This window comes from Convolutriloba macropyga, chromosome 4, assembly GCF_964194025.1.
Source record: "Convolutriloba macropyga chromosome 4, txConMacr16.3, whole genome shotgun sequence".
Taxonomy (NCBI): Eukaryota; Metazoa; Xenacoelomorpha; order Acoela; family Convolutidae; genus Convolutriloba; species Convolutriloba macropyga.
In genome coordinates, this window is record NC_134471.1 from 1,271,151 (window position 1) to 1,289,132 (window position 17,982).

The 17,982-nt window shown below is 33.6% G+C and overlaps 1 protein-coding gene across 8 annotated transcripts in view; it reads left to right on the forward strand.

Annotated features, from left to right (window-relative positions):
• The window catches only part of LOC142338193 (ancylostoma secreted protein-like), a 95,950-nt gene extending 78,268 nt beyond the window's left edge, over positions 1-17,682 (forward strand). For all 8 annotated transcript variants that reach the window (XM_075387836.1, XM_075387834.1, XM_075387837.1 and 5 more), the window contains 5 exons: positions 1,583-1,683; positions 9,473-9,550; positions 11,110-11,276; positions 15,791-15,966; positions 17,424-17,682. In XM_075387836.1, coding sequence (XP_075243951.1) covers positions 1,583-1,683; positions 9,473-9,550; positions 11,110-11,276; positions 15,791-15,966; positions 17,424-17,490 — 589 coding nt within the window. In that variant the 3' untranslated portion in view covers positions 17,491-17,682. The remainder of the gene's footprint in view (positions 1-1,582; positions 1,684-9,472; positions 9,551-11,109; positions 11,277-15,790; positions 15,967-17,423) is intronic.
• Positions 17,683-17,982: the final 300 nt, after the last annotated feature.

Consider the following 17,982-nt stretch of genomic DNA (forward strand, 5'->3'; position numbering starts at 1 on the left):
CAATTGGTCATTTCAAAAAGGAATTAGCTACATTAACCAAAATTTTGGGTGTCCGATTTACCCCAAAATTTTTTTGGAAAAACACTGGAACCATGTTCTATCGAATTTTCTTTGTCCCATACTTTTTTGCTATACGCTGGTCTGTTCTGCGCCAAAAATTTGAATGGCAAGATGACATTTCTTCGTAAGGAAGAAATTAGTTCTTTTACGGAAAAAATTGAACCAAAACTTTTCTATGAAGTTCTATGACTACAACTTTTTCATTGTTGATTGTAATTTGCAGTCTCATTTGATGCAATGGGTTTTCATTGAATAATTAAGGGCGGGCAAGGAGTTTTTTAACTTGCAAAAGTGTTTTTCACTTTTCTCCAAAATTTTTTCTTTTTCTATGAAGTTCTATGACTACAACTTTTTCATAATTCTCTGTTCGCTTAAGACTCAATTTTTCAATTTTTTTTTCAAGTTAGTTTTTTGAAACATACTATTTCCCTCCTTTTCATGATGTAAAAAAAATTTTCATAAAAATTCAATTCCATAGAACTCCTTTTTATGAAAGTTCTATGACTACAACTTTTCATAGACGCCATAATATGAAGTTGTAATATTATAACTTTTTGAATTATGGGGTCAACCCGGGTTATCAAAACCATTTTCGTGTATTTAGAAGTTGGTTGAAAACTTGCATCCACAACGCCAAAACACCCACTGGGTCGCTTATGGTACTCTTTCTGGGCGATGTTTAGGTTTATGCAGAGAAGCATTTATTGTTTTATTGAACAATAACGCCAGTTCAGAAAAAAAAAACAAATTGAATTCTTTTTGCAGATATATTTAACAAACTTTTGCAAAGATATTGGTACGCAACTAATGTGGTTTGTTTGCTGATACGTATTTTGTTTACGAGTCAACTGATTTTAAGTGCGGTGAATGGTTCACAATTAAGTTATATTCATTCGCGTGCTAAAAGACCTGATGTTTCAAATTAAAATAACCTTTCCCAGACTTGTCCAAGCAAGGTATAATTTCAATTATAAATTTCATTGTCCAAATACAGTACAATGGCTATTAGTGGTCAATTTAATTGAGCCGAGAAATTGTATGGATCTTTGAGCACAATGTTTAGACGGATTATGTATTGTTAGGGGGGCAATTGTCTTTTGGTAATTGAAAGCATTTAGTTTTAATGAAAAAACAGTTTTCAGATGTAACGTGTTTAATCAATCAAGTGTCGCATTCTTTATGTAAATTCAACCGTTCAGTTAGCCCCCGTTTTAATCAAAAATTGGAATTTTGTTAAGTGTTTTTAGGACGTCCACTTTAAAGTTGCTACAAAAACAAAAGCAATACATTCACATTCAAGCTTAAAAACTCCAAAACTGCAAAACAGCAATACCACCAAACTCGTTCCTTTTTTTAGTAAAAACATTAAAATTTGTTAAATTTAAGGTAAAACCGCTCCATGGTCTTAGTGTATAATTACATACCAACGAACTTGTGCGTACGGTTTGCTGTTAGTCAGACACTTCGTTTCCCCACTTTTGTGGTCCGGTTCATATTTAAATTTAGTGAATTTTGTTTCCAGGAATACTGTGGTAGGAGACATGAGTGGGACTGTGTTGGCTGTCCATAACAGTCATCGATCGAATGCTGGATTGCAACCACTTTCATGGAGCGGCTCTCTGGGTAAGCAGAAAAACAAACCATCGGCCAAATTTCTTCCCAAGTGGCATTACAGACCATTATCACCTGCACTCAGGATTAGAACTCGACTTATAAGAAGATTTTATAATTCTAGAATGGGGGCAACGTCAAACAAAAATTTGACTATAAGTACATGGTGCAGCGCCTAGTTCAATTCAGTGTACGGTTTTGTCATGGCTCCAGTTGTCTTCTCAATTAACTATATCCTCTGAATACTTTGGTTTTTGATCAGACCAAAATTCGACCATTGTCCAGACTATCGTGCGACCATAACCCTTTACCGACCCTATAAATTCGGTCGCACTCTGAACCCTGTATGCGACCCAAGTAGTTGTGATCAGAGGTGGCTTGGGTGTGGGTTTAAGATCAAGCATGTTTTGTTCAAAAACTAACCCGAGTTTTGGGGATCATTATTAACTTTCCTTTTCCTTTTGTGGATTGCAAACATCCACGAAAATCATCACGCAAGAATTGCAAGAAGCAATCCAACGTAGAAATTAGTTGGAATTTCGCCATAGACAAAAAATATGTTCTTCAGACCAATTATTTTGGTGCCAGAATGATATATTCCGAATTTGTTCGGCTAATTGGAACTAGTTAGTATAGCTGAAATCATCGTCATTTAATCAGCAATGAGTTTATTGTGTTGAAATTTTGTTGTTTTGAGTCAAAAATTGTCAATTTTTTGCTGATTTTAGAAATATCCTTTCTTTTTTGAAAAAAATTCATGAGCGTTAAACAATTTGAATGGCAATAACTGTTCAATACACTCATGCACTATTCCTTTTTCAAATTGCATGTAAAATGTTGGGATCTAGTCCAAAAACTCGTGTCAAACTAAAGTTGACCATCAATTAGGGTTATATGTTAATCTAATGTCGAGCATCAAAAACATGGGTCAAGATAAAGTCCAGCATAAATTATTTATTTGCGTCAAGCTAACGCAGCCCTGATAATTTTAGTAGAGCTAAAGATTTTTCTCCGAATGTCTGAGTGGAGCATGGTCTTCTTCTATTACCTTTTTTTTCGATGAAGCATGCGAGGTGGCTTGAACCTGGTTAGGGAAGTTTTCAGAAGCAACATGAATCAGAAGAACGTTCAGAAAAAACTCACGATTGGAAAAATGAAGCGTTTGACCTTCACATCATCTAGTAAAGAGAGTTTATAACAATTGACCTGAGGTGATATCAATGCAATGGCAGACCGTGCATTTTTGTGATTTTTTGTGAATGGACTGAGTTTTATTCCAAACAGCTCTGCTTTCTTTAGTGACATCAGAATTAGTTCTTGTTATACAGGCGCTCATGAATAGATATTTGAGACAGAGCAAACGATCTACTTAAAATACAAGATGCATGTTTCTGTTGAGGGATGTTCACGCTTTTGTTTCCATGATGATCGAATCTTGAAATTATTGGCTTTCTGAATCAAGAATCGATTTTTTTTTGTTTTTAGTGCGTTTCTATCTTAAACTGAATAAGAATGAATCTATACCCTAGCAGTGTTTATAACGAATATCAAGTTTGGCTAAATCCTTGCCGAGTGCAGAGAAATATTCCAATTAAACCAACATCCACTTTATTCAAAAACTTACAATAATGATAAAATCGTTTGAGTATGTTATCTTCCATACATCACCTACGTCAATTAAGCTAGAAGAGTGTTTTCAGACACCATACAAGATTTTCAAATGGGGGTCGATCAATTACAAGATTAAAGAAAAAACCTCGAGGAAACGAAAAAAGTCAGTTTAAAGAAAAATTGTTCAATTTCATAAAAACGCTTGCCAAAATAAGTTGGTCAAATACTGTGAGTCTACTATAAACAGATCTCTGAACTTGTGAACGAAATCGTTGAATGTGTTGTTTTCAACACTAATAGTATCTCTCAAAATCTGTCGGTGGAAATTACTGATTGAGTTGAATGTGAATGATATACCTTTCCATGTTTGGGTGGTCCTTTTTTTGTAAGCCATTGTCATTTTATATTTATTTACTCGTGATTTGGGTTTTCTCTGATAAAAAAAACATCTATTAATTTCAAAAGCAGATATAAAGTTGTTAACAAATGAACTATGATGCTTTCTGCGCACTATTCTGCAAAGTAGTTTAAACAATTCGTATACATAAAACTCAAATATTGATAGAATAGAAAATTTTTTTCCAAAGGTTCTCACTTCATCGGTTCGTTTCAGCCCAAAAATTATTCGAACGAGACACTTTTCTTGTCTTTGAAGAGCCCCTAGATGACTTCAGGCTGTGCCATAAGGAAGACTTCCGTATTGATAGATGGGTTGAACATACAATTTGAGGATGTTTATCAGCATGTTGGTTGATAAATAATTTTTTGTCTGATAGAAGAGAGAGATGAATTTAGGGCATTTGTTTTTTATGACTCGTAAATGTTCTAAATATTTAAGATCCTTATCTAACCACAAGCCGAGCAGCTTTACATATTCAGTTTGCTCGACTTCATTCCGCTTCATTTAGAAGCAATGTTCAGCCCAAATGTGATAACCTTTGTTTTGCTCTGATTAATTGTAAGCTTGTTTTGAGACATCCTTAACTCCACTGCTGTCAGATTGTCATGTATATAATTGGTTTTCAGTTCCCCAATAATTGTGGTATCATCCGCATAGAGTAAAAGGTCGCCATGATTCTTTAAATTTGCCAAATCATTGAAAGAAGAACAAAGAAGCCGTCGCAAAACAGAACCTTCTGGAAATCCGCTGTTAACTCCTAAATTGCTCGATATTTCACCATTAAAATTGACAAATTGTGTTTCCGGTTGCTCAGATACGATGTTAGGATACTCGATGCTTGGCCTCATAGTCCATAGATCTCACACTTTATGATTAATAGTTTCTGATTTACAGTATCAAATGATTTGGGCAGATCCAGTAAAGTACAGTGAGCAACTTGTGTTTAGATCTAAGGTCACAAATACGTTCAACTACCTCAACCAGAGCATCTATTGTTGACCCTTTATTTATTCAGCCAAGTTATTTTTTTAGAACATCGTTTTTACTTGGGAAAGACATTAATCTTGAATGCAGGACTTTTTCAAAGATATTCCCAATTACTGGCATGAGTGATATTGGACGGTAATTATTCGGGTCGCATAGAGGACCTTCTTTATATATAGGAATAACTCTATCAACTTTCAAGCAATCTGTATAAATGACAGTATCTATCGTTTTATTAAATTGATCACAGAGACAAGAGGAAATGGATGGCGTGACAAATTTACGAAGATTGCTTGAAAATTCCATGTGATCAAAGCTGAGTTTGTTTTTAAGTTTTTTGGTTTCTTTGAGAACTTCAATTTCAATAATAAGTTCCAGATATATTGAGTTGCCTATTTCTCTCACGTGGTTTAATTTTATATTACTGGCTGTTTTTTTGGCGGGTCTTGGCCATATTTTGACAAAAGGGGAGTTTAGCTGGGTTGCTGTTGGTAGATTGGATATATCAAATTTTTTTGCTTTTGGTTCCAATTTAATTTTGCTCACAAATTTGTAGAAGAGTCTCTTTTTGGAATCGTTATCTTTGCTGAAAAGATTTTGAATAAAATTGTTTTTAGTTTTCCGGACTAGGGTCTTTTTGATGTCTTTTTATTTTATATTAACACTTCTTTCTTTTTCTGTGTTCGATTTGAAATACGCTGGAAAACGTTGTTGCTTTTTCCGACAAGAGTTCTTCACATCGTTGTTTATCCAGCATCTGCAGATTGGTTTATTTGAGAGTTGTTTAGGAGGTATTACTTTGTCCAAAGTATCAGTCAATATTTCTTCAGTTTTACGGAAGGCTTCCTGTGTTGAAAATTGTTTCAATTTTTGGTTTTCCTCTCTTAAGTTAATTGTCAGATTACAATTCAAAAGGGCTTGCATTTTGTGCTGTTTTAGTTTCAACCAATTTCTTTCTATATATTTTTGTATTTCTGTTCGAGTTTGTGTCTTTTTTGAGGATTTCGTTTGTTCGTACTATGATACTACAGAGGTATGTTATGGTAGTTTCAACAACATTTGATTCGCCTTCAAAATCTGCAAAAACTATGTCAATCATAAAAGCGCTTACCAAAATAAGTTGGTGAAATACTGTGAGTCTACTATAAACAGATCTCTGAACTTGTGAACGAAATCGTTCAATGTGTTGTTTTCAACACTAAAAGTATCTCTCAAAATCTGTCGGTTGAAATTACTGATTGAGTTGAATGATATACGTTTCCGTGTTTGGGTGGTCCTTTTTTTGTAAGCCATTGTCATTTTATATTTATTTAATCGTGATTTGAGTTTTCTCTGATCAAAAAAAAACATCTATTAATTTCAAAAGCAGATATAAAGTTGTTAACAAATGAACTATGATGCTCTCTGCGCACTATTCTGCAAAGTAGCTTAAACATTTCGTATACATAAAACTCAAATATTGATAGAATAGAAAATTGTTTTCCAAAGGTTCTCACTTCATCGGCTCGTTTCAGCCCAAAAATTATTCGAACGAGATACTTTTCTTGTCTTTGAAGAGCCCCTAGATGACTTCTTGAGGCTGTGCCATAAGGAAGACTTCCGTTTTGATAGATGGGTTGAATATACGGTTTGAGAATGTTTATCAGCATGTTGGTTGATAAATACTTTTTTGTCTGATAGAAGAGAGAGATGAATTTAGTGCATTTGTTTTTTATGACTCGCAAATGTTCTAAGTATTTGAGATCCTTATCTAACCAAAAGCCGAGCAGTTTTGCATATTAAGTTTGCTCGAGTTTGACTTCATTCCACTTCATTTAGAAGCAATGTTTAGCCCAAATGTGATAACCTTTGTTTTGCTCTGATTAATTGTAAGCTTGTTTTGAGACATCCTTAACTCCATTGCTGTCAGATCGTCTTGTATATAATTGGTTTTCAGTTCCCCAATAATTGTGGTATCATCTGCATAGAGTACATGATCGTCATGATTCTTTAAATTTGCCAATTCATTGATATATAGAAGAAAAAGAAGCGGTGGACAATACAGAACCTTGTGAAACACCGCAGTTAACACCTAAAATTGCTCGATATTTCACCAGTAAAATCTACAAAATGTTTCCGATTACTCAGATACGATGTTAGGATACTCGATGCTTGGCCTTGTAGTCCATAGATCTCACAATTTATGATTAAAAGTTTGTAATTTACAGTATCAAATGACTTGGACAGATCCAGTAAAGTACAGTGAGCAACTCATTTTTTAGATCTAAATTCACAAATACGTTCAACTACCTCAACCAGAGCATCTGTTGTTGACCCTTTGCTTATTAAGCCAAGTTATTTTTTTTTATGAAACATCATTTTTTTTAATTAAGAAAGACATTAATCTTGAATGCAGGACTTTTTCAAAGATATTCCCAATTACTGGCATGAGTGATATTGGACGGTAATTATTCGGGTCGCATAGAGGAACTTCTTTATTTATAGGAATAACTCCAACAACTTTCAGGCAATCTGGATAGATGACAGTATCTATCGTTTTATTAAATTGATCAGAGAGACACGAGGAATTGGATGGCGGGACAATTTTAAGAAGATTGCTTGAAAAGCCCATGTGATCAAAGCTGAGTTTGTTTTTAAGTTTTTTTGGTTTCTTTGAGAACTTCAATTTCCGTAAAAGGTTCCAGATATATTGTGCTTCCTATTTCTCTCACGTGGTTTAAGTTTATAATACTGGCTGTTTTTTTGGCGAGTCTTGGCCATATTTTGACGAAAGGGGAGTTTAGCTGGGTTGCTGTTGGTAGATTGGATATATCAAATTTTGTTACTTTTGCTTCCAATTTAATTTTGGTCACAAATTTGTAGAAGAGTCTCTTTTTGGAATAGTTATCTTTGCTGAAAAAATTTTCCAAAAAATTGTTTTTAATTTTCCGGACTAGGGTCTTTTTGATGTTTCTTTATTTTATATTAACATTTCTGTCTTTTTCTGTGTTCGATTTGAAATACGCTGAAAAACATTTTTGTTTTTTCAGACAAAAGTTCTTCACATCGTTGTTCATTCAGCATCTCCAGATTGGTTTATTTGAGAGTTGTTTAGGAGGTATTACTTTCTCCAGTGTATCAGTCAATATTTCTTCAATTTTACGGAAGGCCTCCTGTGTTGAGCATTGTTTCAATTTTTGCTTTTCCTCTCTTATGTTAATTGTCAGATTACAATTCAAAAGGGCTTGCATTTTGTGCTTTTTTAGATTCGACCAAATTTCTTCCTATATATTTTTCTCTGTTCGAGTTTGTGTCATTTTTGAGGATTTCGTTTGTTCGTACTACGATACTACAGAGGTCTGTTATGGTAGTTTTAACAAAATTTGATTCGCAATCAAAATCTGCAAAAACTATGTCAATAGTAGTTCTTGTTAATGTCGTAATTCTCGTTGCTTAATTTGGTTTTGATTTCAAATTAAAGCCCAGGTTAGAGAAAGCTTCGATAAGCTCTGTTGATATTGCAGACTTTTTATTGAAATCTTGATTGAAATCCCCACAAACTACGTGGTTAGCATTACTATGGTTCCCAGTTGCTGTTAAATGAGTCATCAATTCATCTTGAAAGGTTTGATCTCTCAATTTAGGAGCTTTATACACGACTGGTATGAACATGGTTTGACCAGAAAAAGTAGTTTTGAGAGTTAGAGTTTGTAGTTCAGGTATATTGGTCTTTTTAAACGTCTGCTTGCTAGTATTCTCACGAAACATGATTGCTACACCTCCACCTTTGACTCTTTGTCGGCTACATGTTAAAATATGTTTATGCGTCCCTACAAAATGTTGATAGGTTGGATATTGGTTTAAACCAGGTCTCCGTCAGAGCAATGAAAGGAACTTCGTTGAAGATGTTTTTGACATTTATCATAATTTCATTGTAATTTGCGCCTAGCGAGCAACTTTTTTGCAGCATTAATAAACTTTTCTTTTTAGATGAGCAGTGAATTTGAACTTAAGTCACTGAAATATTTGTAGTTAATAATATTTGAAAGCAGCCTTTGCACTCCTTGAAAAATATTAGAGCTTTTACGAATTTCTAAGCAACAATTGACTTTTATTGGTTCTGATTTCTCTGTGCTAAAACTTCATCAGCGAGCGCTGAATGAATTAACTTCATAAACTCAACAACTAAAGAGAAAACATAAGAAACATTAAAAAGGATATAATGCAAGTTCATTTGATAGCTTAAAACTGAAAACGGTCAATAGAATTAGTAACAATAGCGTTTTCGACTAAACATAGTTGACATTTCTCTTGCATTTTGAGGGATGATCTATCACTAACAATAATGGTTTGTTTCGTTTGAGTGAATTCGAAGAATCTTTTGTGAAATGTCATGTCAGTACAAGCGTAATCCAGCAATACTGTCAGAGACCACACAACACACAACCATATTCATTATGAAATAAGTCAAAAGAAGAAATTGAGTAATTACACGTAGAAAAATATTGTTTGAAGCATTGTGTAGAAAAGTTGTAGAGTTTAACTTCTGGTAGCCCAAAACAACTAGACAAATGCAGTCTAAAATTTTGACATAAAAATTTGCTAATTCTCTTTATCGAAAAATTCCAATGATGAAAAGAGTTAAGAAAAATGATGCAAAAAACATTTATCGAATGCGTTGAATTCATCCAATTTAGGGAAATTGGTATTAAAAAAACCAAGTATCAGTTTATTTGATTTCGTAATTAATTGCGTACGGAATTCCTTGCCACCTGATAAGAGAAAATTTGCCCATAATTGTAACTGATTTCTGTAACTTGTTCACAGCGGGTGAAGCCCAGTCCTACAATGACCAGCTCACAGGGGGCAGTTGTTCAATGATACACTCAGGTGCAAGTGGAAAAGGTGAGTTACACAGCACTAGGAAAAAAGGAAAAAAAACAAACAACAATAACGATACTATAAAAGTGAACTGACCATTGTGCGAACAACACATCAGAAGTTTGTTGATTATCAAAATAACCGTTGCTGAGTGAGCTTTGCTTAAAACCGATATTCGGATTTATGATTAATCTGATACGGTGCTCAAATTGCACAATGTTTGTACCCCATATTAAAGTGCAATATGTCAGGTTTGAAGAGTAATCGAAAACCATTTTTATTTTACTTTGTTTTACCTGATATTAATTTTTTGAAAATTTTTGAAGGCATTAGCTATAGTTTATAAAAAATAGTGAAAATTTTGAATAAATTAAGTCTTAACCCCCCTTGTTAGTTTTGGTGAGGCAGAACTCCCGAGTCCAGTAACAAATGGAAAAATGCTAATGACCGGAAACTGACAGCAGAGTTGAGTCACAACACGGGATTCAAACCCTTTACCTCCATAGCACTGCTTTCAGGTGTTCTCAAGATAACTACCAATGCAATAACGCAACGGTTATCGTAAGAAAAATGTTTTGGTCAAATTTCACTTATTTGCTACATTTTTTAAATGAGTGGTTGGCAAGATTACCCTTCATTCCTTTGATGATTGTTAAAAGTGATTAAAAAATGGGTCTAGGAAATAAACCCCCACGGAAATAAACCCCCACGGAAATAAACACCCATTTTAAAGTAGAATTTCGGTTGTGATAATTTGTTCGGTTGTGATAGTTTCATATCAAGTCCCACGGGCCGCTGAGGCATGGCCATGGCCCGCGAGGCATGGCCAAACGCGCTAAATGCGCAGCTCTTTAATAGTAAAGTGGGGGTTTATTTCCGTGGGTGTTTATTTCCTATCTAAAACGAAGTGGGATTTTTTTCCCGGGGGGGGGGGGTTTCTTTCCGGAACCGGTAAAAAATTGGTGAAGACAAAAACAGCAATTTTCTTTAGAAAAACTTGTCATCTTCGTTGATTATTAAATTGACTCTTTTTACGATGACTAATTAGTTAATGCTAAGGTTATATACAAAAATAACAAAATATTGATTTTCGGGGTTTTATCCGTTTGCGCCCCTAGCCCAGTAGGAGCATATTATTTGCACCAGCAGAGGCACGTGCCATAATTATAAATATTGATCTACTTTTTAATGGCACGAGCTCTGTAACTGGGGGAACATAAGGTATTGAGTGGGGAGCACAAAGGGAAAAAATCCAACATTTGTTTTTCACTTTTTTTTGCTCATATCTTGATTTTAAGCTTAGAAAATTTTTTCAATCCAATCAAAATTTTATTGTCTTTAACAGGAAGAGAAACAGTGAAAGCAACTGAAAAGCAAATAATTTGTGTCGTACGTACCACAAGAATTTTTGAAAAGAATTTTTGGTTGTTAAGAAATTTTTGGGGACTACTGGATCCGGTACGACATCTTTATCGAAGACAAACTCTATTAATGTTTTGATATAATTTTGCGAAAAGGATCTTAACTTACTGTCTATTAGTCTATAGAAGCACAAAAGGGAGACTTAGTATTGATTTATGAAGGTGAAAATCTCTACATGATTACTGGATCAAGTTATTCGGACAGTGATTTGGGGGACAAAGCGAGCTCTTCGTGGTACAGTGAGATAGAAGATTATGAATATCCAAGTGACCCTGCTCAGACATTTGACCTGTGCGTCGACTTTGAAGATGTCGGACATTTCACACAGGTAAAAAGAATAAAACATTTTAAGCCTGTAAACGTAAATACTAATAAGAAGTGTTTTCCTTTATTATACAAAAACAAACTATGCTGGGGCGAGGTATAGCTCTGGAATAATTAGCCTGTTTGATTCAAATCAACACTGAATCAATGCAAGTTGATTATTAGTACAAATGGGTGTTACTCCTAATTGCGATGTTTCTAATTTACACTGTCTGTTCTTTATTGATAGCTACCGTCAGCCCCTCAAAGGCTAATATTTAGGCGCTCTGCTTTTTTTTACAATTCGAGGGATTCCCAGGTCGAGATATTGTTGTAAAAATAATAAAGAATAGAGGTTTTTAGCGGTGAAGATTTTGTGGTTTCACGTATCACCTTTTTGATTTTCATTCAGATTCACTACACTTTATGTAAAACCTGTGCGTCGAAATTATGTAAGATTAAAAGAAGCGCTACAATTTTAATTCTTGCAATAATTGGTCGCACTCACCGCCATTCTAGCATTTTTTTTGCGCTGAAAACCTCGACCCAGGCTAGGATTGTGTTTGGATTGTATCTTTAAGATCTTTCAGCAGTTTTTCGTTATTTTAATGTCAGTGAGAGTTCAAACTAGAGAGGTGATTTTAGTCACGCCAAAGTACAATAAGGAGCAAACAGCCGAGTAGGTTTAAAGTGGGATTATTTTTCAAACTGCTTTTAAGATGACGTGAAAAATTGGTTTTTGTGCGGTTTTTGAGAGGAAATGTTTTGCACGTGCGGCAAAATGACTTCTGTTGGTTGTGTGGTTTCTCTTAATTGCTATTAAAATGATTTAAATGTGTTATAAATGTCTTTAATTGCATATACCTCCATCCCTGAATGGGCATCCAAATCTGGTTGTCGCCCTTTGCCATCATGGACTATTAATGAATTTTCGAGAAATTTTCAGTATGAGCCCCAACAATTTATTGGGTGCATTTTATTTGCAACACCCAAGCTCACGTACCATTTTCTCATGGTGGTTTTTTATGAAATAACTGTGATCTCTATCATAACTTTAATGGATTTCACTCTCATCATAGGGTGGAATCAGAAAAATGTGTTTGAAGAAAACTTTTTTTCTCGATTGTATTTTTGTTCAGGTTCACCAATTGGATACATTTGTTGTGAATGTTTTGTCGTGTTTCTATCGGTTGTTTAAATTGACTTCCAAAACAAGCATTATTAGTTTCTAGGTCTAGTGTTTTAATAGTCAGTGACAATTCCTTGAACTAGCTCTTCAGGAATTTTCATTTTATCCGTTTTTAAATTCAATAAAATTTTGGACCGTGTTTTTCGTTTACACAAGCAATAGCTTTCACTCTTAACTTCTGACTTGCCTCAGTCACTATTTCTTCCAAATAGATAATAATCTAGTTCACTCATTGAGTTGCGCATTGTAGTAGTTAATACCAGCTACGCAATGGTCAAAAGCAAAGTTGCGAAATCAAACTAAACGGTCAAGTAAAGCCCGGTCTACAAGGCAAAGTTTTTTTAAGTTATCAAAATTCATTAGATCGGTTGATATCTGGCGATCTATTTAATAGTCATCAGTTTGGAAGCTGAATTAAGTAGATTTTTGTAATAAAAAGAGAATTCTACGGCAAATTAGAACAAATAGACTGATAGCCTGTAAATTGTTTTGATCTTTTTTTTTCGTTTCAATAATGATTGACCACAAAGGGCGTTAACGGTGGCTATTTTCAAGCAATCTACCGGCTACGTTTTTTGGATTATCATTAGGACTATCCCTCACTTTCTTAGAGTTTATTTCTGCTCGTCATTGAAACTCTTTTTTCAAAATTTCTACCTATTTCTCTACAATTTCTTGCAGCTTTCTCTAAAAATGTTTAAGGACAAAGTCAAGAAAGTTAAAAAAACAGCAAAGACTGTTTATATTATTGCAATATCAGACAATTATGCAGTACACAAAAATGAAAACCGGAAACTTATGTTTTATAAATTTTATTATATCAACAAAGTTTGATATTAGAAACTAATGTTCAACTCAGAGTTTTTTCTGAATAAATTTAATTTTAACAGTGTATAGTATGGTTTTGTTTGTAAGGTTTAATTAGACTTCTTTTGCTGTTTTGATTCAACTGATTTCTACATTTTTGCTTGCTTCCAGAAATTTGGTCACACAGCTTACCGTTTGTTTGACCACATTCACCACGACATCTTCACCAAAGCTCTGTTTACGTTGTCATCTAGTTTTTCATAATGAAACAAGGAAGCTCGGTAATGTGCGTTTGCACATAAGGTTCCGAGCCCGCTCAGCCATATTTTTTACTTAATTGGCTGCCAAATGAAAAAGAGATGGAAATCGTCCAAAAAACTTTATATCGTTCACCAAACCACTGATGGAACAATTAATGCCAAGTTAAGTGGCCGATGAAACTTGTTGTTAGTAGGACTACTAGAAAAGACAGTCACAAAAACCAAATAACAAACATTAATTAAGACCAAAGAATCGATGTCTTTTTTTTTAAAAAAAAACAATAATAACCAAATCAAACTCGCATCAGATAAAACCTAAATAAAACAGACTGAACTATAGTTTAATACCAAAATATGGGACCGGTCCTAAATGCAAATGGATAACAGGTCGAAAAAAAAACAAAAAAAGGGCGAAGTTCAAAAAATACATAACAATTATTTTCCAAGTGATTAAAATCATTAGATATTAATTTATTTCAATAAATTGTTCAAATATATCTCCGTAGAAAGCAATTGAGATCTCTCATTATTCAGCGTACGTGATACGGTTACAAAACGAAAGACAAATGGCGGCAAATTTACAAAATTCAATTAAACTTGACCAAAAATGGCTTTGAAGCCGTCAAAGCCATAAGCTTGTCACTAAGAACATTTAAAATGTTCAATTGTGCAGTTTTTTTCAAAGCTAATGGGACCAACGATTAATGTCATAGTTTAAAATGAAAAGAAAAATCATGTAAATTGTACTAATACGTAAAAATTACAAAAAATTTATAAAATTTCGTAGTAGGAAACCCGCGAACCTATTATTTGAAACTAAAACCATTATACAGATTAATTTATAGCTCAGTGGAAACTGGTTTTGAACTGTTTTTACAGAATAAGCCACAGATCTACCGCTCAAATGGTCTAAAAATAGGCGAAGCTCAAAAATATAAACATAGTTTCAATTAAAATTTCAACTAAAAAAGATGATTTAAATTGCAGCACTTAAAGATGCCAACTGTGCCCGTTAATAATGAGACTAAGTCACAACACTACAAAATATCAAAAAACAGGCAGGTGTCAAATCTTCACAAACAGTTTTACAACACCAGTGTTGAAGTCTCTATAATTATATGATGTTATCTGCAAAAACTGTAAATTAATATTTGTTTCACGTCAACGGGTCATATTTATAAAAGAACTACGCAAAATGACAAGAAAATGAATCCCAAATTTTGATCAAAATGAATCCGAAAATTTATTAAATGATCGATGCTATCAGTAAAAAATATATAACCAACAGAGAAATTAACATTTGAATCAACAAAAGAAAGTAGTCGAGACTTCTTGCTAATGAAGTTAACTTACAAGATAACCAAAGTGATAGCCAAAAGGAGACAATTTAAAAAGTTTTTCATTTTCGTTCTTAAAAAATTCGTTTGTAAGTGACTTAAAGTTAAGTACAAACTGAAATCTTTAAAAAACTTTATTTTTACTCAATTCATTGTGAAGCATTTGTGACCTATCAGTATGAGATAAATGTTGTGCAACAACAAAACGAAAGACAAACAGGCAAAAGTAAAAAAAAACATTAAATTTCGCAAAAGAACTGTGTCTCAGCCAATTAAAGCATGAGTTATTCGACAAAAACAATTAACATAATCAGTTGGACCTTTTTGACTCCAAAAATGTTGCACCTGCCAATAGTTTGCAATTCGACAAGGAAACAAAATGAATCTATAAGTTGAACATTTATGCTCAAAGATCAAAAAAATTTTGAAAGCTCGTACTATCAAAACCAAGAAATCATTAGTTAAAGATAATTCTGCTACAGACATTCTTAACTCACTTTACTCAGACTACGCAAGAAATTGAAAGAAATAAGATAAAAAAGTGGCAAAGTTCAAAAATTGATTGACATTCTCTCAGAACAAATATTTTCAAAGTCAAAAGAGACCTGAGATAACAACTGAAAGCAATCTCTAGGTTCATTTAAACCTCTTCTAGAGGCCGATGGCATCCTTGATTGGGTCACTAAAATATTGAACTATTAAACTCATAGTAAGCGGGAGAAAAACATAAGAAAACTCTTAATTTTCACAAAAATGTTTTGTCAAACCATTTAAACATTGAGCTTAACTCTGAAATTATAAGATCGGCCAAATTTGACAGAACAAAAACACATTGGAGTTTATAGTTCCTCCCCCGACTGAGGTGGCTCGGAACAAATATTGATCTAGGGTTACTTTTTAACCAAAAATGTCCAATAACATTCAAATTTTTCTGATTTTCTTTCAGATGATGTGGTCGGCGACTACTGAGGTTGGGTGTGGTTTTGGTAAGTGTTCTAGCCAGGACACCTTCATGGTCACGTGTCAGTATAAACCAGCTGGCAACATGAAAGGAGAGCCAATGTTTGCCATCGAGAATTACGATAAGTTGATTGCAAGTGGAGAGGAGATGGACAGATGCAGGTTTTCAACTCTAAAACTTCTCTATTTTTTCCTGATCTTAATTCAAAAAAAATTTTTGGTTGTGAAACTCATGGTTGTTGTTGAGAAGTGAGCACATCATCCAACAGCAGTTTCAAGCCACGGAAAGGTTCCATTGATTATAAACATTAACTTAATTGCAAAAATGCTCAAACAATAGGGATAGAATATTTCAAGTTGAGCCAACTAACCAAAACATTAGGAAAAACCGTTTTCTAAAAAAGATTCGTTTTTTGTTTACCGGGATTGGTTGGGGGCTGTTTGAAAGATTTTGAAATCTTCTGAAAGGTCTAAAGAAAATGAAACTCTCATAATTCATTTTTTAAAATTAACATATGCTTTCAGTTGCGCGACAACTCAATGAATTTTCAATATTCATTTTGATAACCCCGACATTTGAGAATTTTTATTGTGTACGAACTTACAAATTTCTTACAAAATCGTCTTATAAGTATTTATAAGATTATGCGTCGCCTGACTAAGACTTTGTAAAACAACTTATCAGGTCGAGCACGATATTTTTTGCCAGACAAAAAATGTTTATCTTGTAAGATCGTACAAGCATCTTATAAGATCTTGTAAGATAAACTTTCTTAGATCTTATCAGAACTCAGAAAGTTTGTCTTATCAGATCTAAGAAAGATTTTTATCAGATGTTATACGATAAAAATTCTTTAAGTATGGCATGTTCTTCATATTGAAGACAATTCAGTGTTGCTTTCAAGCGTTAGCCAAAAAGCTACAATATGCAACACTTAAGTGTCAGAGCGACAACTTACATTGTTTTTTGAGACCTGTAAATTATTGTAAAAAGATTATTCGAGTGTTAGGGGCTTTTTCTGAGGCGGTGATTATCAAACTAGGCTGAAAAATTTCTTCAAAGACCAAAACTATATTGGAATGCTAAGTTTAACCATAGTACCTAGTTAACACTCAGAATAAAAATGCCGCCAAAATAGATTTGACAAACAATTTTTTGTTTCAGAATTGGTTAATTGATCGAATTGTTTTTTACTTCCATAGGAACTTGACTACGTTATACGGCTATATTGAAATCATTAAAACATGTCTTATCAGATCTTAGACGATAAAAATTCTGCCCTACGTGAACTTTTATCGTGTAAGATCTGATAAGATACTTATCAGATCTTATAAGATAACAATTCTGCAAAATGGAATTATTGTCTTATAAGATCTGATAAGATACTTATCAGATCTTATAAAACAATATTTCAATTTTGCAGAATTGTTATCTTATAAGACAATAATTGTTATCTTACAAGATTAAAATTCACATAGGGCAGAATTTTTATCGTGTATGACCAGATAAGATCTTACACGATAAAGATTTCTGATCAGCATCTTATCAGATCTTACACAATAAAAATTCTAGAATCACTGGGAAAGTTATGAATGACCAGTTTAGTTTTAATTTTCAGCGCTCCTGATAACCTCATCGCTGCATTTCTTGTCATGGGACCAATTTTGGCGAAAGCGATCTTCTGAAGAATCGAAGACATTTGAGTGACATTACTGGTTTCAGTTTACATACCTTCTGATTAAATTCAACATAGACCAGGTGTTGTGTTAACTAATATCTAACATTGATTTCGTAGCGCATAGCTGAAAAAATACTTATTACAATATTTTATTGGATCAATGTTTCATCGGCAGAAATTCATTTATTATGTTTTGAAATCTTATCAATGAAGGAAGTAATAAAAAGTTTTGTCTCACAATATTCCTGTAACTATAGTTTCAACAAGGTGGCTTGTTTCGACAGATTGTGCTAAGTTTTGTTGGTTGAATCCACCTTTAAAAAGCAAACATTGGGCAATAGTTGACCGTGCAATCACTAATAACATTTTGATATACCTAATGAACCGCCTTCTTGTAAAGTTGTTTCAAGAACGTTTCATGGCAGACACAAACAAGTACTGAATCTGAACCGAGCTGATCAAAAAGCAAGTTTTGTTGATAAAGTTGAACAGTTTTTTA